The 21,272-nt window shown below is 40.0% G+C and overlaps 1 protein-coding gene across 3 annotated transcripts in view; it reads left to right on the plus strand.

Moving 5' to 3' along the window:
* The window catches only part of SIAH1 (siah E3 ubiquitin protein ligase 1), a 30,084-nt gene extending 12,857 nt beyond the window's left edge, over positions 1-17,227 (plus strand). For 2 of the 3 annotated variants that reach the window (XM_069456585.1, XM_069456587.1), the window contains exon 2: positions 15,469-17,227. In XM_069456585.1, coding sequence (XP_069312686.1) covers positions 15,471-16,319 — 849 coding nt within the window. In that variant the 5' untranslated portion in view covers positions 15,469-15,470 and the 3' untranslated portion in view covers positions 16,320-17,227. Of the gene's footprint in view, positions 1-12,691; positions 12,786-15,468 lie in introns of those variants that run through there. The other variant, XM_069456588.1, reaches the window with a different exon arrangement.
* The last annotated feature ends 4,045 nt before the right edge of the window (positions 17,228-21,272 follow it).

Consider the following 21,272-nt stretch of genomic DNA (forward strand, 5'->3'; position numbering starts at 1 on the left):
CAGCTTTTCTTTCTAGCCTGCCATAATTTGAGTGCTGTAAGTACCAGCTTGGAGCCAATGTGACCGTAAATGTGAACGGAACATTTAATTACATGGCTAACAGTAGATTCAGAATGTGCTAATATTGTCTTTTAGATTATTAAAAGATGAAACATTAAATTCTTGTTAAGAAATGTGAACTCCTTGTGAATAGAATCTTAATTTGACGAAAATGGAAAATGAGTGTAAGTTAATTCATGTGGGTTTTTTGTTTTGTTTTTTTTAAAGAGACAGTGTCTTGCTCTGTCGTCCAAGAGTGCACTGGCACAATCATGGCTCATTGCAGCCTCAAATTCTTGGGCTCAAGTGATCCTCCTACCTCAGCCTCCTAAGTAGCTGAGACTACAGGTGTGTGCCACCATGCCCAGCCAATTTTTACTTTTTTTTTTTCCTCTAAGATATGGGGTCTTGCTACATTGCCCAGGCTGGTCTCAAACTCCTGGCGTCAAGGGATCCTCTGTGATTCTCACACCTCAGCCTCCCAAAGTTCTGGGATTGCAGTTGTATGCTGCTGTGCCTTGCTTCCTTTGTTGAAATAACTAAAATGGTTTGGCTAGAGTTTTAGATGTAATGCTTATGTAGACAGATCATAACTATTTCAGCTGAATATAATTTTATTTTACTTATTCACCACTGTACAAATGAGGAATAATTTAGTTTTAATAAGGCTCCGTTAATTTTTTTAATATGGCATTTCTTTCCCGTAAATTCCATTAGTTTTACTAGTAAAAAGCCATCAGTCAGAAAATATATTAGACTCTCTGAAGTGACTTTTTACCCAGTTTCTTTAATTTCTTCTGTTTTCCTAGCAGTATACTCTTTTATGTTTAGCTTAACTAACTCTTTATAGGTTACTGCCGACTTGGATCTGCTGTAAGATTTAGGTTCTGAGTATTTGTGTGTGTGTGTGTGTGTGTGTGTGTGTGTATGTATCTACCTACCTAGCTACGGTGGAAAGTGTAGTTGAGTGCGTTGTATGTTACAGGGTAGAACTAGGTACAGTGTATTTCCTAAGGTTTAAAGAAGCATAATTTAATGCTAAGATGGAGTAAACGAGCAAGCTTGTATTGGAATGTTTGAGAATTTTGTATCCTGAGAGAATATGAAACATAATTAAGGCAGTAAACAGTCGTGTTCAAACGTGGACAAAAATAACTGTTTGGATGCTGTTACTTGGACAGAGACTTGGTAATGTCACAGTAGTGATTGATTGTGTTGTAATCATGACTGACATAGTTTAAATAATTTCAAGTGTGTTGCTAAGAAATTTTAACACTGTTTTAAAAATGTAGTAATGTGCGGTATGAAATAAAAAGGTTGAAAAAGCCTGTTTGACTTTCCACCTGGTTCTGTTGCTCTTAATTTTTCTGCTCTTACAACTTCTTGGTACTTTGCTTTGATTTCATGTCTAATGGTGTAATGACAAACTTATTGATATCAGAATCTACCACTTTGATAGAAAATAAAGGTTTAATTTAAAGAATTTAAGGGAATTTTGGATTTTCTGGACAAATTTTTATAAACATTGAAAAGATGTGTTGGATGCTAAATTAAATATTCTGTACCAGGTTGAGGAGAGTGTTTTTTAGGGTTATTTAAGAGAAGATGAGTGTTAGAGACAAAACAGACAATCTAATCTGGCTCTGCTCTTATTCTTAATTTTTCTGATCTTCAGTGTCCTCATCTGTAAAATGGGGATAAAACCCACTTGAGGATTAGTGTGTATGCTGTTGCTGGCACAGTGCCTTGCAGTGTTGGAAGGTGCCCAGTTAATTGAGCTGCTTTCACAGCAAACCCTGTGACCTTTATCAGTTTTCAGAGGAAATCCCAAATGAAGATTATAAAAATGAGCACAACAGGTAGAAACAACAGTTTTCAGTTTGGTCCTAACGTGTAATCCAGGTTTTTTATTTAGCGATTTGGTGCAGGGTTTCTGGTGTGGCTCCTAAACACCACTAAAGTCACTTTTCAGCAATATACTGAATGTTCCCATTACTTGATTTCAGTTAAGGTCCAAAAATCTGTTGTTGGTGGTCATTCTGATGTTTCACAAATGAGAAGGTTGAGATCTAGGAGATTGTAATTTTGCCTAGGATAAAAATAATAAGAACTAAAGTAGGAATTCAGGTTTGAGCCTCTAGCCAAATTCAGTATATACATAGCTACATTCTCGAGGTATGTTACTAGCAAATGAAATTACTATCCAGGAGTTGGTGGGTTATGGAACTCTGTCAGAAACATAAGAAGTATTTTGAAAGCTTAGAGAATTGGCCTGGAAATAGATCCACTTTTTAGAAGTTATGATGTTTATGTTGATAAAATGATTTACTTTACCAGAGTGCTATTTTAAAGGGAATTTTAAGTTTCATTTGTGAGTTTTTTAAGGTCATACCAAGCAACAAATGTATTCTACTTGTAGGGATTATCAGGGATGAGTGAGTTCTAGTTGTGTGCAAGCTGTTCATCTACTTGGAATCCTTCATGCTGTTGTACTTGATTTATTTGTTCCTTCCAGAAATTGTTTAGTACCTGGTCTGTGCTAGATACTATCCTAGGTGCTGGGTTTACAAGGGTGAGTGAAACAGGGTCTATTCTCATTAAATTTAAATTCTAGAGCAGCAGTTCTCAAAGTGTGGTTCAGGGATCCCTGGTGTTCTCAAGATGTTTGAGGGTCAAAACTTTTTCATAATGGGACATGAGAATACAGTGGGGTTTCACAGAGGCTATGTGACATGTGGTATTGCAACAGATTAAATGCAGAAGCAGATAATGAGAATCCAACTGTATTTTCTTAAATCAGACATCAAAGAGATTAGCAAAAATGTAAAATACTGACACTGTGTTATGGAAAATAGTTATTTTCATAAACATTTAACAAGTAATGGGTTTGTTCTACATGTTATGTAAAATGTACTGGTAATTTAAAAAGTTTTTAATTCCTTGGCTTGAGTTTCTAATATGGTAAATATCAATACATATAAATCACATAAATAAAAACTCAGAGGGTTCCCAATAATTTTTAAAAGTGTTAACCAATAAAGGCAAACTTTCTTAAAGGGCCAAGTAGACTTAAAGGGTTTGGAAGTCATAAGGTCAACTAACCAGCTTCTGCCCTTGTAGCTTGAAAGCAGAGACAATATGTAAATATGAACAGGCTTAACTGTGTTTCAGTAATACTATTAAGAAAAACAGGCAGCTGGCCTGTGGGCTATAGTTTGCCCACCACTGGTGTGTAGAGTTTCTGATACCCAAAAGTTTGAGAACTGATGTTTTAGTGAAAAGTTGGTGTGGTGTGGGAGCCAGGAAGAGGAGAAAACAGATAATAAGTTAGTAGTCAACAAGAGAATTTCAAATGGTAAGAGATAATACGATGACAGTAAGAAGGGTGGCCTGGTCTTTAGGTAAAGTTTGTGGTTAGGACAGGACTCTTACTTGTTCAGGACTTAAACAGGGGTCATCCTCCTCCTTTTTTGATCTCCCTTGGCTACGTTAGTGATCTCTCTGGTCAGGGAAAGAGAGGTGTTGGGAGGGAAAAGCAAAAGATAGTTTAATTAAAAATGTTCATTTTTGTTTATTTTGAATCTTACTAGATTTAAATCCAGAAAAAAATTTAGTTTTTTGAGTTAAATTAGAAACTGCTTTAAAAGGATCTAGGCAATAACAAAACCTAGATTAGTGCCGATAAAAGGCTGATAAAAAATAATACTGATTTAAGTTATCTGACATCTAGCAAGTTCTCTTTATTTTTTTTCTTCTGAAAATGAGAGAGTTGGTTAAGATCTTGGATCCAAGTCTAAAATTTCTGATATGTTTGTTTGCTTTGCCTAGGATAGGGTGCCTTTTGCTACCCCCCACTCCTTATAAGTAAGTCTTCCCTGATCAGATAGCTCCAACTTCCATTTCTTATCAGTTCTGTGATCTGAAATGTTTAGTTTATCTTTGAAATCTATTTTCTTATCTGTAAGGTGGGGATAAATGCTAACTTGCATGGTCATTGAGAAGGTTAAATGAGAGCATATGTAAACCATTGAGGACAATACCTGGCATATATTAGGTGCTTAATAAATGTTTAGGGCAGCTGTTTATTAGTGAGAATGGAGGAAAGTCTCTACTTTGACTCAGTATTTAGCTTGCTGACCCTAGAATCCATTGAAACTATGGCAGCAAGAACAAAACCAACAACCAGTAGTCAGGCTGCAATGAGAGACTTGAAAATTAAACATGAAAACTTACAGAGGGGTTAAGGAATTACAAGAGTAATGCAGTTGCCCCATCCCTGTTCCCAGGACTGCTCCAAACCTTGAGGCTGCATGGGGCATAAATAATTGTTTTTTAAAAAAGTAATGCAATCAGAATTTAGGTGGCCATTCCAACTTAAGGGAAAGGAAAGGGAAGCAGCCATTCTTGTCATCAGTCTCTCTCTTATTGAAGATTGAGGATATCTGTGTATTTTGAAAAGTGCTTTAGTGTACATCAAAAGGTAACCTGCAAAGGATTAAGAATAAAAATGGAATTAGACTTTTCACCAGCATCACTAAATAGCAGAAGATAGTGAGCAGAGTTTACATAATTCTTAGGGGAAAACGTGGTGATTAAATTCTAAGCTTGTGTAATCTATGCAAGAGCTTCAGACTGCTAAGATGGAAAGCTAATCACTTATACCCTTTCTGAAAACTTCCTGTGGTTGTACCAAAAAATTAAGGATTCAAGGGAAAAAAAGATGTGGTATGTATCTTAGATAGTTGGGGGAGAAATGAAACAAGAACGGTTATAGTTAGGTTTAAATGATTGTTTTGATGAAGTTACGTAGTTTAGGACAGACTTTATCCCGGCAGGTGAGAAAGGAAAATTTTACCATTAATATTTAAATGGCTGGCACTGTTTTGGGGGATTTAATACTTTCATTCTTTTTTTAAAAATTGAATTAAATCAAATTAATTAATTTGGTTATTTGAGACAGAGTCTCTCTCTGTTACCCAGGCTAAAGTGCCGTGGCGTCAGCCTGGCTCACAGCAACCTCAAACTCCTGAGCTCAAGCAATCCTTCTGCCTCAGCCTCCCGAGTACCTGGGACAACAGGTGTGTGCCACCATGCTGGGCTAGTTTTTTCTATTTTTAGTTTCCTGGCTAATTTTTTTTTCTTTTTTTTTTTTTTTAGTAGAGACAGGGTCTTGTTCTTGCTCAGGCTGGTCTCAAACTCTTGACCTCAGGCGATCCTCCTGTCTCAGCCTCCCAGAGTGCTAGGATTACAGGCCTGAGCCACCTCGCCTGGCCACTACTTTTCATTCTTGATGTTAACAAAAAGTTATAGATTTAATGTGTAATAAAAATACAAGGAAATAGCTAGTAAAATAAAATTAGGATATAGAACACTGTTGTCCAACAGAACTTTCTACAGTGATGAAAATGTGGTTGTGCCATTTTGCTTTCTTACCAAAAAAGTATGAGAGTTGCGGGGTTCCAGTGTTCTGCATTTGGCATTGCCTGTTAAATTTAGCCATTCTAGTAGGTTCAGGAATACTAATACCGAAGTTCAGAGAACGTATTAGGTTAATGGCGATTACTTCTTCTGTGGCTTAAGAAAGGCAGTGTGGAGTTTTGGGGGATCTAAGATTATGACTTACACATATTTTTCTCACCATCCTATTTCACATATGTGTGAAAATATATGTGCACATATTTGACTCTTCTGAGTGTTCTATTGACACGGCCCAACAATAAAAAATACTCTGCCGTGGCTTGATACTTAGAAGGTATCCATCCCTTAAACCTATGACATCTTCCCCTCCTTATCCCCCTTCCCTAAAAGAATGAAGATGACTGTGCCTCCTTTACAAACAAAAGGAAAAACACTTTGATGGATGCTTTCTTAACCTTCTACAGCCAAAGCAGTACAAATTCTGTCTTCTCTGTTTCTGCCATGGAGGGATTATTCCTTTTAACAAAGTCTATTCCCTCTTAGTTTTAAAGTCTTCCTTCACCTTACCAAGAACTTTATTTTACCACATTGCTCAGTTTCTTGGGTAATTTTAATCTCTCCCTGTTTCTGGACTCCATTAGCATTCACTATATTCTGGTCTCCCATTTAAAGAAGAAAAAAGCTTCTCTGAGCCTTCCAGTCCCCACCTAACTCGCTTCTCTTCTTCACAGTCTTTTGCTTCTCAAGTGTTAGCTCCACACAACATCCCCATCAGCCTTCTGTAGTGTGACTTTTTTTTTTTTTTTTTTTGAGACAGAATCTCATTCTGTTTCCCTGGCTAGAGTGCAGTGGCATCATCATAGCTCACTGCAGCCTCAAATCCCTGGGCTCCAGGGATCTTCCTTCTTCAGTCTCCGTGTAGCTGGGACTACGGGCATGCATCACCATACCTGGCTGACTTTTTCTATTTTTTGTAGAGACAGGGTCTTGCTCCTGCTTAGGCTGGTCTTGAGAACTCCTGGAGCTCAAGTGATCCGATCCCCCCGCCTCGGCCTCCCAGAGTGCTAGGATTATAGGAATGAGCCAGGAGCCATGGGCCCAGACCTTTAGTGTGACTTCTGCCCCAGCCACATTTCCAGAGTTAGATTACCAGTCACCTCTATACTGCCAGTCCAGGGGACTGCACCATCACTTCTGCTACTTCTTACCATATGATTATTTTACTGTTCATATAGTTATTTGCACCTTGCTGTATATGGTAGGAAAAAGCAGTTTTCTCCTACCCTACCCTCAACACAACACAGAATACTTCTGACATCAAATGTGTGGAGATTATACACACACACACACACACACACACACCCCCCCCACTCACCCATGCCACCCCTTCCCCATCCCCACCAAGCAATTCTCTAGCTGTCACCAACTGGGTATCTGTAATTCAATTCTGACACTTATCTCCCTGGAGTTGGATCCCACAGGTTAAGGGCTCCGTGCCACAAGATGGCCCCCTAATTCAGATGCCAAATAGCAAGATCCAGGTTATAACCTGTACTTCTGACCGACAGGCTATAAATTTGGATTCCCGGAATCCCCTCCTCAGGTTCAGTAATTTGCTAGGAAGGCTCACAGAACTCAGGGCAACACTTTACTTACTTTACTCATGCATGCTAAAGGATATTACAAAGGATACAGATAACAACTGATGGAAGAGGGGGATGGGGCGAGGCATATGGGAAGGGGCGTGAGCTTCTTTCTGTGCCCTCTCTGGGCCTATATGCTCCAAGCACCTCCACATAATCTGTAGTCTAGAAACTCTCTGAATTCTGTCTTTCTGGGGTTTTATGGAGGTTATGTAAGTATGGTTGATTAAATCATTGGCCTTTGGTGATCAGCTCAACCGTGAGCCCCTCCTCCCTCCCTGGAGGTAGGGGTGGCACTGAAGGTTCCAACCCTTCAATGACTAGGTTGGGTCCCCTGACAACCAGCTCCCATCCTGAGGCTGTCCAGGATCCTCCAACCCTCATTCATCTCACTGGCATTCAGAAGACACTGGGTTTGGGAGCTGTGTGCCAGGAGGTAAATATTATTAAAGTAATAGTATCACATTTTGCCAAGGTTTATGGCATTTATTGTAATTTGTGATTATGCCCACAGTATAGTATTAGTTCTATATTTAAATGGATTCACAAACTTCAATCCTTTGACATTTCCAAATGACTTATTTTTATTTATCATTTGATTTCTTCATTAAACTCTTAAGAAGGGTTCGTGAGTACTGTATTGCGTGGTTAAGCATGTCTGGTTGTTGCCTTTTTCTTCACTACTTTTTTTCCTAATTACAGAAATGATACATATTCCCTGAAGAATATAATAAAAATAAAACTCATTCTAACATTGATGTACATGTGTGTTTTTGTATGCAGTTGGCCCTCCGTATCCATATGTGTACTGCCAGCTGCACTGCTCCATTTTATATAGGGGACTTGAGAGGATAAACACCTGCGGATTTTGTCATCCGTAGTAGGAGGAACCAGTCCCCTGCAGATACCAAGGATCATCCCTTGAGATGCTACGTGCCCCTGGTTTTCTCTCACCTTGTTCTTTCTCAGCTCTCTGGGCCTTGTTACCCCGTGTGGGCCTTGGTATGAACCAGCACCATTAGCCAACACCTGGGAGCTTGTTAAAAATGGGGAATCTCAGGCCTGGGTTTAGACCTACAAAATCAGAATCTGCATTTTAACAAGCTCCCTAGATGATTAGTGAGCACAGTAAAGTTTTTGAGAACTATTGCAGTCTAGGGGCTACTGCCTCTTACTTTAATGAAACCATAAATCTTTAAATGTTCAGATTTCTTTTTCTCTTATTTTAGGCAAGCTCTTCTGTGACTCCAAATGGCATACTGGTTTCAAAATCCAATCCTAACTCTTATTTATCAGCTGCTTTCCTAAAAATAAATTTTTTTTGCTCTGTTGTCCTGACCAGAATGCAGTGATGTCATCACAGCTCACTGCAGCCTCCAACTCCTGGGCTCAAGCGATCCTCCTGCGGCAGCCTCCCAGGTAGCTGGGACTACAGGCATGCACCACCACACCCGGCTACATTTTTTGTTTTTAGTAGAGATGGGATCTTGCTCTTGCTCAGGGCTCAGGCTGGTCTTGACTGAGCTCAAGAGATCCTCACAGGCCGGGCACAGTGGCTCACGCCGGTAGTCCTAGCACTCTGGGAGGCGGAGGCAGGCGGATCATTCGAGCTCAGGAGTTTGAGACCAGCCTGAGCAAGAGTGAGACCCCATCTCTACTAAAAAAATAGAAAGAAATTAGCTGGACAATTGAAAATATATATATATATATATATATATATATATATAAAAAAAAATGAGCCGAGCATGGTGGTGCATGCCTGTAGTCCCAGCTACTTGGGAGGCTGAGGCAGGAGTATTGCTTGAGCCCAGGAGTTTGAGGTTGCTGTGAGCTAGGCTGACGCCATGGCACTCCAGCCCGGACAACAGAGTGAGACTCTGTCTCAAAAAAAAAAAAAAAAGAGATCCTCACGCCTCGGCCTCCCAGAGCGCTAGGACTGCAGGCGTGAGCCCCCTCCATCATGCATGGCCTCCAGCTGCTGTTTTTGATGGCTCCTCTAGACATCTCATTCCTACTTTACATTTTATTAATCATATTTTAGTGCCTACCATAGTTCCTGATAGGTTCTGATTCATTATATGCTAATTTTTAGCTGGAGTGGAAGCCTCAAAATACAGTGAGTTAGCAAGTAAAAAAGCAACTGTACTTTCCTTTTTACACATTTAAGATTTGCTTTTAATCTACATTTACTGTGTCATCATCTTTGTAACTTCTATTTTTTTTCAGTCCCCCACCCCAGGACTGGAATCTGTCACACAGATTCTAGGAACAGAGGCCACTTTGGGCAAGTCTCTTACGCATTAGGAGAGCCTTCCCCACCCAACTCCCCCGCCCCCGCCCCCCCCCCAAAATGCTCATTCTGTTTTTACAGCAGCTTTCTGTCAGGTCCCTTTCCTGGGTTTTCCCTACTTCAGATAATCAGTCTTACTAGACCTGTAACTTCTGTGGCTACAAAGTTTTCAGAATTATCTTTACAAAAAATGGAATTTTTAGGAAGAACATACAATTTGAAAAATCCTTTTAACTCCTTGCTGCAGTTTGGTAAACTAAAAATAGGTTGTTTAATTTGTCCTAATTTATTGTTTTATAACATTTGATTTTTAACTTTTGGCATTTTCAGCTGTTGAATTTGTGAGAGATTTGCCTTAATTTTTTTTTTTTGTCAGTGTGTGAGAAGCCAGTACATCTTAAAATAGAAGCAATGTTTGACATCCTAACTTATTCATCAAAATGTCAAAAAAATGTAGAAACTTCCTTGAATGAGAAAACCCTAAATGTTTTGAATGGAGTTTTATTTAACTCACATTCCTAATGCTGCAAAGAGCAAATTTGTAACCTGATACCTGTGATTTTATTTTATATTACATATTTTCTAAGAATAATTTTTGGGCAAGTAAAGGAGGGGTAGTGATAACTGCATCCTATCTTTTGCAAATCTTTTGCTTTTTTTCTCATTTTGACTGTTTTCAGAGTTCTTAATTATACTAATCTTTATAAAGCAGTTTCTTTACTGTCCCTTTAAAAAGAAATACAACTAAAAATCACCAGTATCCTAACACAGATAGTTGTTAATTCATTGGTGTTTTTTCACTACATAGTCTTTCCTATGTCTCATCTCCCCTCCCTCATCTATGTTTTGTTTGTAACTTGCTTTACAATATATTGTCATCCTTTCCCCATATCTGACTACATTTCTCTATTTTAAACTTTGATTTTTGTAAGTATTTATAGAAGGAAGCAAAGGTTGCCACGTGAATTAAGAATGAAATTTTGTCCCTCTCCTTCTTTCTACTATAAGTATGTTAATGTGGTAAAGCAGTGGTTAAATGCTATGAAATTACTAACACAGCATTAAAGGCTGATTCTAAAATGTTTTGATGTAGCCAGGTGCAGTGGTTTGTGCCTGTAGTCCCAGCTACTTGGGAGGCTGAGGCAGGAGGATGGCTTGAGCCTAGGAGTTCGAGACCAGCTTGGGCAGCATACTGAGACCCCATCTCTAAAGAAAAAAAGGTTTTTATTTAGATTAACATCTGTTTAAACTTTATACCAAACTGCGATTGAGATAATCGGCTTTAGAAAGTGTAATAGTGCACTGTTGCTAAGTTTTGGATTTTTGCTAATCTTGGATTCTATTTGTCTTAATGTAGTTTTTGTGAAATTTTCATCTTTGTAAAACCAGTGTAAATAAATATTCTACCTAGGAAAAAATTAAGATTTATTGTGCTAAAAATTAGTTAAATGGCAGACATGTTTGATCACCGTTACAAGTCTCCAGTTGATGACTTCAGGCTGTTAACTCAGGTCTCAGGTAAATACTTAAATATTCTTGAATATGTACCACCTATGATATACATAAGTTACCCATCTCACTTAATCCAGACAAAAACCATTTAAGGCTCGACATAGTCCAGTTTTACAGCCAAGCAAGTAGTAGAGCCTGAGTTTAAATCCCAAGTCTAGATGACTCCAGAAAGCTTCCAGTTTTACTGTCGTGACTCAGTTGTTAAGTAGAGGGGCCTGTCCATAGATCCCGTGGTTTTCAGACTGTGCTGTAAAGCTCTGTACAGGGCCTTTTGGAGTTTGGCAGACAGATATCTTTTGCTTGAAAATAATCAGCCATCCCCTTTACTTGTTTTATGCGTTTTTTTTTTCCTCTCAATTTTGTTTGGAAGAGTTTCTCTGCTTAAAATACTTGAAGTCTCCTGCTCTAGAAACCTAGGACCTGTCTAGAATGAGTAGATGCTAGAAAATAAAAATGCAGGTAATAATCATTTATATTTGTCTGTGGGGTAGACTGTATCTGTTTTCAGTTATATTTCTGTTCCTAGTGCTGTTTTGTATTGCCTAACATTAAAATGAGGTTGAGGTGGTTGAAAATAGAGTTAAAATTTGCTGCTGAAAGTGGATAATCTACAATCTACTGTACTGGATTCATTCCTCATTACCAGCTCTTGCTGTGTTTAAAGGTTGCACTAAGTATGATGTAATGACAGGTTATACTTCTGTAGCTGATGCAATGCAAATCTGAGGCCCAGGACTTTATTGGGGCAAGGGTAATGCTTGTTTAAAAGCAAAACAAGCTACTCTAAGTTTAATGAGGCCATTTAAGAAGGCTTTCCCAGAGTAGGAAAAGAATATAGTCTTATAGGAGCTTGAAGTAGGAGTTTAATGTGGCTTAAGTGTGTTTATTACTCTTACTGCAAAGCCTTTTTGCAGGGGGAGGGGAAGTTTACAATCTGTAGCTGAAAGGATAGAAATGGAGAAGTTAGAATTGAGGAAATATGGCAGTTTACTCCCGGTAGTTACTGAATGAATTAGGGAGAATGCTTTTACTCCAAAAATTTAAAGAGTTCGCACGACTAACCCAGAGAGTATAATGCACGCTCAGAAGAGCACTTGTCTTTCAGATTGAAACAAAGAGAATTGCCGATATTCTACTGTTTTGACCTACAAAAAACTGGCATGGTTCCACCTAACTTTAAACTGGAAATGCTGAGAGGGAAGATGTCGCGGGGGTGGGTGGGGTCCACAGCAGGGTGGCGCCGGTCACAGCTGCCGGGTCCTGCCGCCAGCGGCCGTGCCGCCTGGGGCCTGGGTGGGTGGGGCTTGTGGGCGCGACCCCGCCCCGCGGGCCTCGCCCGTGAGGCCCCGCCCCCGCGAGCGGCTCGGCCCCGCCCCCGCGAGGGAGGCGGCCGGGAGCCCTGGCCGGCCGGGCGCTGCGGGGTGGGGAGGGCTGCCAGGCTGCGGCCCCGGCTCTCCGGAGGGCGGGCCCCAGCTGCAGCTCCAGGGCTGGCTCCCGGACGCACCTCCTCCCCCAGCGCCCGCACCGCCGCCGGCCTCGCCTAGGTGGCAGTGGTCCCGCCGGGGTGTCCGGAGGGTCTTAGCTCAGCTGTGGCCCCTATTTTCGGAGACGCGGCCGAATTCGAGCTCACGGGGAGGTGCAGTTGCCTCCTGGGTACGGAAAGGCTTCGTTTCCCGTCTGGTGACGTGTGGAGCCTGACCTGAGGCGCGAATTTGCGTCCTCTGTGCTTAGCGGCGGGGCCTGTCTCCGGCCGTCCCGCTGCCCGGACGAGACGATGCGCTGCCCGACTTCCCGGGCCGGGGAGGCCCGCCCCGCCCTCGCCGTGCTCCTGGAGGGCGCCCTGCGCACGTGTTTGCCGGCCGCTAGGGCGGGGAAGAGAAAAGGTATCGACGTCACGAGACTGGGTGGCTGGAATGAAGCTTGAGTGCTTTAAATCAGTGCCATCTGGCTCACGGAATGGCTGCGGCATAATTTAGGTCCTCGTCAGGTTTGCGTGATGTTTTGAGCTGCTGTACTTTTTCTCTGTTAAATCAAACTTCAAGTTCTGTCGTGACTTATACAGGGTTGTCCTGGGTGCTTACTGCAGGACGGCTGTATGGTTGGGATTCCGTTTCTCTTTCAAAATGGACCCGAGTTCCACCTTGGGAGATTTTAGAGGTTTTAGCAGTTGCTAACCTATAATATAACCATTCATAAGAAATAGCCACATTTCACTTGTTTTTAACACTCTGAATAGGAGTTAAAATGTGCTTTCTACAGAGTTTGGAAAATAAAGATATATTGTAATGTTAGCCTGAACTATTGATAATAAATGTGGAACTAAAACATTTTGCTAGGTCAAGAAATTGAACAACAGTGTTTTTCTTGCTCAGTAGCTATATTATGTTAAATACAAACTGCCCTTTGATGTGATTAGCTGTTTTGGTTTAGTAATTCGAAAGGCATTGGTTTTTTTTAGACTATTTTGTGCTCAAGGAACCACTTTCTAATTATGTTGGTCACTTAAGTGAGCAGTATAAACTGGACTGTGAAGCGGGCATACAGCATACAGACAGGGTGTTCTTGGCAATGCTAACCTGTTGCTTTACAAGTGATCTAAAACGGATGGCTCATCCTGTGCACAAAGAATCTACTCAGGGGGAAACGGGATTGCAGGAGAACTCCTTTACCGTCCTTTTGTCAGGGGACAGAACACCTAAGTTACACAGGGCTTCAGATGATGAGAGTTGCTTCATGTTCTTCTAAGTCCATACGATCAGCCACATTATGATGGATTCTGTCACATTGTCCTTTTTTTGCACCCTCAACCCCCATTTAAGGTGTCTGTTGGTAACCACTTGAATAATCTAGAACCCAGATTGAATTTACTTGGTCATATTTGCAACCAACATTGTTTTTAAAAAGTTATTTGCAACAGAGTAATGGCTACAGTTGAGAGAAACTTTAAATTTGAAGCTATAATTTTGTAGAAATATGGTTTAGTATAGTCACTAGAAGTACACTCTTAGGATATCAACAGACTGACTAATCTTTTGTCACCCCCAAGATAAGTAGTGGCCTGTGACATCCCAGCAAAGGTAGCTTCCTGGGAAAAGGTGCTTGTTTTGTTTATTCAGCCTGACTTGTTAGTTACGTTTATTGTTCTGGTGACTGTTTCAGCAACACTGGTGAACCTCAGGGTGCACGGAATTCTTTGCCTGCTGACTCCATCCCCCTCCCCAGTATTGTACTTGCGTTTTTATTGTCTGCGTTTTTATCTTTATTCTCTTTGCCTTATCTTTCTCACTCTTTTGTACATTATATCTGATTTATATTGTGGAATGGAAGTAAAATAGAATGATATGCTTTCCCAAAATACCAGACTAAAAAGTTTTATTTGAGGATGGGCCTCCATTTCTCCCATCTTCCCTTACTTTTGAGGTGAGCACTGATCAGTAGAAAACAAGATTAATACTTAACTGATGAAAACTTTTTTGGGGGAGACTTGTTAGATAAAGATGGATGATGGCAGTAGGACTTTCTCCTTGTTAGCCTCTCCCCCACGTTCCCAAAATATACCTAGAGCAGCTATTGTTCACTATTAGGAAAGATTAATTCAAGTTAATACTCTCTCACGGTCCATTGGCATTTGAACTACACTTGTCCATTCATATCCTTGGGAGATTTGTCCCAGGATCCCCCTCCACCACAGCTCAGGTACCAAAATCTGAGGATGCTCAAGTCCCCTACGTAAAGTGGCATAGTATTTGCATATAACCTACAAACATCCTCCTGTGTACTTTAAATCAGCAGTCTGCAACCTTTTTGGCACCCAGGGACCAGCTTCACGGAAGACGGCTTTTCCACGGATGCGGTGGGGGTGGGGGTGGGGGCGGTGTACAGAGGGCAGGCGGTGATGCGCAGACTGGTCCCGGGCGGTAGCCTGGGGGTGGGGACTGCAGCTTTGAGTCATCTCTAGGTCACCTGTAGTAACCTAATAAAATGTAAATGCTATGTAAACAGTTATTATACTGTATTGTATTATTTTTTATTTTTTTAGTCCATGATTGGCTAAATCTTTGGGTGCAGAACCTTACGGATATGGAGGGCCCACTGTGTGTAGGACTCACCTGTGACTTCCTGTAGCTCTCAGCAGCTGACTTGGAATCAGGGGACAGATAGTAAGGGAATCTGAGAGAGGGAGCAGAGGCCAGTCAAAACTGTGTCTTAGTTGTTCATGGTGCAGTTTCTGTTAGCATTTCTTAATCCAGGTAGTCCATCCAAAGATGGTCTTTAGCACTTTTTTTTTTTTTTTTTTAAAAAGGACCCTAAATGTGTTCTGGAACATTTAGAAAAGAAGGCTTACCCAGTGTACAGCTTCTAATCAAAATGCCCATTTAGTGTACGTAATACTTATTTTTTGTATGCTGTTTTTTAATGCTATTTTCCTTTATCTTTTGCTCACTGTAAATGTTGTATGAAACTTACACAGTATTTCTGGCATGTAAACATTATAATAAAATAAGTTATAGTTGTAATTGTTTTTCTCCTGCCTCCTTTTATTTTTATGTATTTTTTTTATTGCAGAAATGAGCCGTCAGACTGCTACAGCATTACCTACTGGTACCTCCAAGTGTCCACCGTCCCAGCGGGTGCCTGCCCTGACCGGCACAACTGCATCCAACAATGACTTGGCGAGTCTCTTTGAGTGTCCGGTCTGCTTTGACTATGTGTTGCCACCCATTCTCCAGTGTCAGAGTGGCCATCTTGTTTGTAGCAACTGTCGCCCAAAGCTCACATGTTGTCCAACCTGTCGGGGCCCGTTGGGATCCATTCGCAACTTGGCTATGGAGAAAGTGGCCAATTCAGTACTTTTCCCTTGTAAATACGCCTCTTCTGGATGTGAGATAACTCTGCCACACACAGAAAAAGCAGACCACGAAGAGCTCTGTGAGTTCAGGCCTTATTCCTGTCCGTGCCCTGGTGCTTCCTGTAAATGGCAAGGCTCTTTGGATGCCGTAATGCCTCATCTGATGCATCAGCATAAATCCATTACGACACTACAGGGGGAGGATATAGTTTTCCTTGCTACAGACATTAATCTTCCTGGTGCTGTTGACTGGGTGATGATGCAGTCCTGTTTTGGCTTTCACTTCATGTTAGTTTTGGAGAAACAGGAAAAATACGATGGTCACCAGCAGTTCTTTGCAATTGTACAGCTGATAGGAACACGCAAGCAAGCTGAAAATTTTGCTTACCGACTTGAGTTAAATGGTCATAGGCGGCGATTGACTTGGGAAGCGACTCCTCGATCTATTCACGAGGGAATTGCAACAGCCATTATGAATAGTGACTGCCTAGTCTTTGACACCAGCATTGCACAGCTTTTTGCAGAAAATGGCAATTTAGGCATCAATGTAACTATTTCCATGTGTTGAAATGGCAATCAAACATTTTCTGGCCAGTGTTTAAAACTGTTTCATTCAATTTCACAGAAAATAAGGCACCCATCTGCCTGCCAACCTGAAACTCTTTTGGTAGGTGGAAGCTAGACACATGAAGGTAAATAAAAAGAAAGGCTGTTAAATACAGGAAACAGTTGCATGTAGTAACACTAATATATTTAAAAATAAGTCAACAGTAAACCACTGAAAAAATATATATATACACCCAAGATGGGCACCTTTTGTATTAAGAAAGGAAGCATTGTAAAATAATTCTGAGTTTTGTGTTTGTTGTAGATTGATTGTATTGCTGAAGAATATTGGGTTTTTTTGTTTTGTTTTTTTTTGCGTGTGTGGGCGTGCATGTGTGTGTGGGCGTGCATGTGTGTGTGTGCGCGTGTGTGTGCGTGTGTGTGTGTGTGTTTGAGTGTTTGGTTTTTTTGCCCTTTAACTGACAAGCCATCTTGAGTGGTCTTGGACCACTGCTTTTCCCCTTTGTGAGTCATTACATAGTGCTGCTGTGTGTTTTTTTTGTGTGTATTTGCTAATTTTTATTAATTGTAGTTTTTCATTAAATAAATTTGACTTTTTTCCCTGTAATTCAGGTTTTTCCTCACTTTTTTTGTACCATTTTAAAGTTAGTGTCTTTTGATATGCATAATTGTTTATGGTAAAGTTTATGATATGTGTTCCATACATATTTTCTTTTCCCCAGTAATCGGTTCATTAGAGTTATTTTAAATTCAGCTATTTTGTGAAGATTCGAGTTTAGAAAGGAAAGGTGACATGGGAAAAACTCTCAGAGGCTATTCAAAGCAGCTGTAAGGTGGCCTCACGCTCTCTCTTCTCCGTTTGAGTCATAACTTCAAACTTAATCTTTGAAAGCTTAGGGAATAAATTGAGTTTTATAAATACTGAAAAAAAAATCAGGCCTTTTTTCTTTTTTCAAATCTTGGACAAATCACATGTTTAAAATTTGTTCTTGTATTTATTGGTTTTGCAAAAGAAGGCATCGTCATGCACAGTATTTGTAATTAAAAACAAATCATTTGTTTAAAAAAGGCAGTTTGCAAAAAAAGTATGTTTTTGGTCTTTTATAATTCTCATTAAAAGGATATCTGGCAAATTAAAAAAATCTTAATGTGTCTGCTTTAGCTCTGAGTTTGAAATCTGAAGTTATCTTGCTGTTCCATTCTGTACTTTAATTACGTAGCAGAAAGCAATGTGCCGGCATTTTGAAGTGTGGTAGGGTTTTATTCTGAAGCACAGCAGCAGACTTGGGTACATCACCTCTGGGCTACAGAGTCTTGTTTTTTCCTCCCTCTTGCCCACATTTTGATTCTTACAACTCTGTCAGGAGAGTGACTAATTAAAATGCTGACCACTTTTTCCCCTCTTAAAAAAAAAAGCACAATAAAAATGAAGTTTATTTAGTATTTCATAACTTCCAATCTGTGTGACCTTGGAATCCAGTTCCTAATGTGTAAAGTTGGGTTAAATTACGGACCTCAGAAGGTTAAACGAGGCACAGGTTACCTAGAACAGTGCTTTGTAAATAATGAGTATCCACCAAGTGCTAGCTACTATTATGCCTTTAGCACCATACAGTTAACTGTTGCTAATTACCTTGAGGCACATGTAAAGTTCTAAAACTGCATTCTGAATGGCCAAAGATAATTGTGTGTGGTTTTTATGGGTACATTAAGCTTAGAAAGTCAATGAAAATTTACGTGAACTTCCCCCTTATCCTACCACCAATTCTGGACAACAGAGTTTATTTCTGTTAACCATTTTCAGGAAAGAAGCCTGAGTAGTCCCTTCCCTACATAAGCATAATTTTTTGAATTGGTTATAACTTGTGTGTTCAGCCATATTTATGGTGAAAGAACAGTTCCACCACAAATTTATATCCAGGTCTATTTCTGTTACCAGGTGTGCTGAAAAAAGCAACTTACATTCTTTGTTTTATATACACATTCAGTATATTTGTGGAGATATATCATTTTGTCGTTTTAACACTTTAAAATATTTTTTGATTATGAAATATGTGCATATCATGTAGACTTTGGAAGTTACAAGATGGCACACACAATAGGTCTTCTGTAATCTTACTATCCATTCAGATACACTTAACGTTTTTATTTGCCAGTCTTTCATGTGTACGTACGTGTGCTTTTACAGGTATTACACGGTTATTAAGTATGAAAAGTCCGATTTCCCCAAGTACAGGTTTCACAGTTGGTATCTCTGACATTTCACTCTGACACTCTTGTTTTATTTTTATTGTGAAGGTACATCCTCACTCTTCCACATGTGTGGTTTGGCTTGTGATTATCTTTCACATTTTTTTAAGAGCAATTTTTATGAAACCATGGATAAGTCAAAAATTTTTTAATGTAAGTTCTGTTGTGGAACCAGTGCTGTGCAGACAGCTTGAAATATCAATGAAGTGTTTGGGAAGGATGTGGCTAATCAACGCACAGTACGTCAGTGGTTTGAGAAGTTCCGTTCTGGTGATTTTAATCTTGGAAATGAGCCACGTGGGTGACCAGAGACCAAGGTGGATAACGATGAGCTGAAAGCTGTAGTGGAAGCGAATCCATCTCAACCTACCCGTGAACTAGCAGCAGGGTTGGATGTTACTATTCTAATAATACTGGACCATTCTAAACAAATCGTTAAGGTAAAGAAGCTGGATTAGATGGGTACCGCATGAATTAAATGAGCGTCAGAAGAGAAATCGTCTCGAAGCTTGCCTTTGCTGCCATGATAGAAAGGCGAACTATTTCTATGCTATATTATATATGATGAAAAATGGATTTTTTTTGACAATCGCACGTGTTCAGCACAATGGTTGGATAAAGACGAAGTGCCGAAACACAGTCCAAAACCGAATATTAATCAAAAAAAGCTAATGGTGTCTGTTTGGTGGTCCAGCACTGGTATTACCCACTACAGTTTCATGAAACCCTGGTCAGTCCATTACAGTGGATGTCTACAGCAACTAACTGGATGAAATGATGAGGATGCTTGTGATTAAGCAGCCGAGACTGGTCAACACAGACAGGCCAATCCTCTTGCAAGACCACATGTCACAAAAAAACAACGCTGCTCAAAGTACAGACGCTGGACTTGGAAATTCCCTTTCATCCACCGTACTCACCAGACTTTGACCCAACCGGCTACTATGTCTTCCAGGCTTTGGACCAGTTCTTGCAAGGAAAAATATACAATCCTCAACAGGCTGTGGAAAACACCTTTTGTGTTTTTATCACCACTCACCCTCCAGGCTGCCTCTGCTGGCGTAAACAAGCTACTGTTAACGATGGCAAAACTTTGATTAATAGTACTGCTGCTTGTTTGAGAGATAATAAACTAAACTTTCGATTCACAATCAGACATTTCAAATTTAATGACCTAATATTTTTGAAAAGGATTAGGACTATGTAGTTATATAACTGTTTCACCATGCAACATGATCATCTGAGCACTTTAACACTTTAATCTTGGAAAAACACAATTTTAGGTAATTTGTGAGGATTTATTGTAATTTTAGCCAGTTTCCTGTTGGATAGTTAATTGGGCTAGGTAAATTTTTTTCTGGTTATTTATAAACTGTGAACATTTCTGTATGCTTTCTGATTATATTCTTGGGATTCTTTTAAGATCTTAATACTTTTATTATTGCTTTCTGGAGAGGTTCCAGAGGACACTTTAGAAGAGTAGTGTGTTCAGGAGAGTTGCCTTTAAAAAGGAGAAAACAAAATTTAAAAAAGCAGTGTGAAGGATTTTCCATTTCATTGTCAAGTTTTGCTAATTTAAAGAAATTAATGTAAATTTTGTTTACAAATTAGTTTGGCAACTAATAAGGCTGACATTTTAATATTAAGTATTTGTATTTAAGTCCTCATATTCTTGGCCTATAGGAGTGAGATCTATATCCACATTTCTTGGTCTATTTGAGTTTGATTTATGGGGTATGACTCTTGTTCTTAAATTGCTTTTGCTATAACAAGTACTTTCTCCATTAAAGCCCTTGCCCCTTCCTTTTGGTGTTTTCTTCGAGGAGCTTGTATGTGGGGTGGGGGTAAGTGATACTTTTTACCTTTGCTCTTCTGTTTTAGACTTGAACTTGTCCTGTTGCACCATGGGCCAGTTTAGTATGTCAGTTATCATTGTGGAATAGTTTTTCCTTTCACTTTGATTTTTTTATTGTAACATATATGGCTTTCTTTTTAAGGCCCACATTGAGACTTCAAATTTACACGAATGGTTGTATTTGTTAGCTCACAAAAAATAATAGTGTCCCCTCCCTCAGCAAGAGTTCTTCATATTCAGGAACATCTGCAGTGATTCTGCTACGGGTAGAATTTTGTTTATTCAGAATAAAGACTGGAAGAATTGGTAAATAATCCAAATTTTAAAAATCATGGGGGCCAGTCTGTGACTGCTGCATTAGAATGGACCAGAGTAGGATCAGAACACAACAGGGTGAATAGTGTGTGTGAACTACAAACTAGGATTGTAGTCATTTGTATAGGTTATACGAGAAAGGTGCAGACTGCTACAAACCTGTAGAGTGAACATACTGCTGCAACTTTTCCGTTCCTCTACCCACTCGTCCAGTGTGCATGTTCAAACAAGATTATATGGGTCAGGCGTGGTGGCTTATACCTGTAACCGCAGCACTTTGGGAGGCTGAAGTGAGAGGATTGCTTGAGGCCAGAAGTTCAAGGCCCCACGTCTACAAAATACTAGATCAGCCTGGCGTGGTGGCACACGCCGGTAGTCCCACCTGCTGGGGACGCTGATGTGGGAGATTGCCTGAGCCCATCCGTGGGAGGCTGCAGTGAGGTATGATTGCACCACTGCACTCCAGCCTGGTGACAGAGTGAGACCCCGTTTCTTTAAAAAAATAAACAAGTTTTAGTGCTTATGATCTTAAGC

This window comes from Eulemur rufifrons, chromosome 23, assembly GCF_041146395.1.
Source record: "Eulemur rufifrons isolate Redbay chromosome 23, OSU_ERuf_1, whole genome shotgun sequence".
NCBI classification, from domain to species: domain Eukaryota; kingdom Metazoa; phylum Chordata; class Mammalia; order Primates; family Lemuridae; genus Eulemur; species Eulemur rufifrons.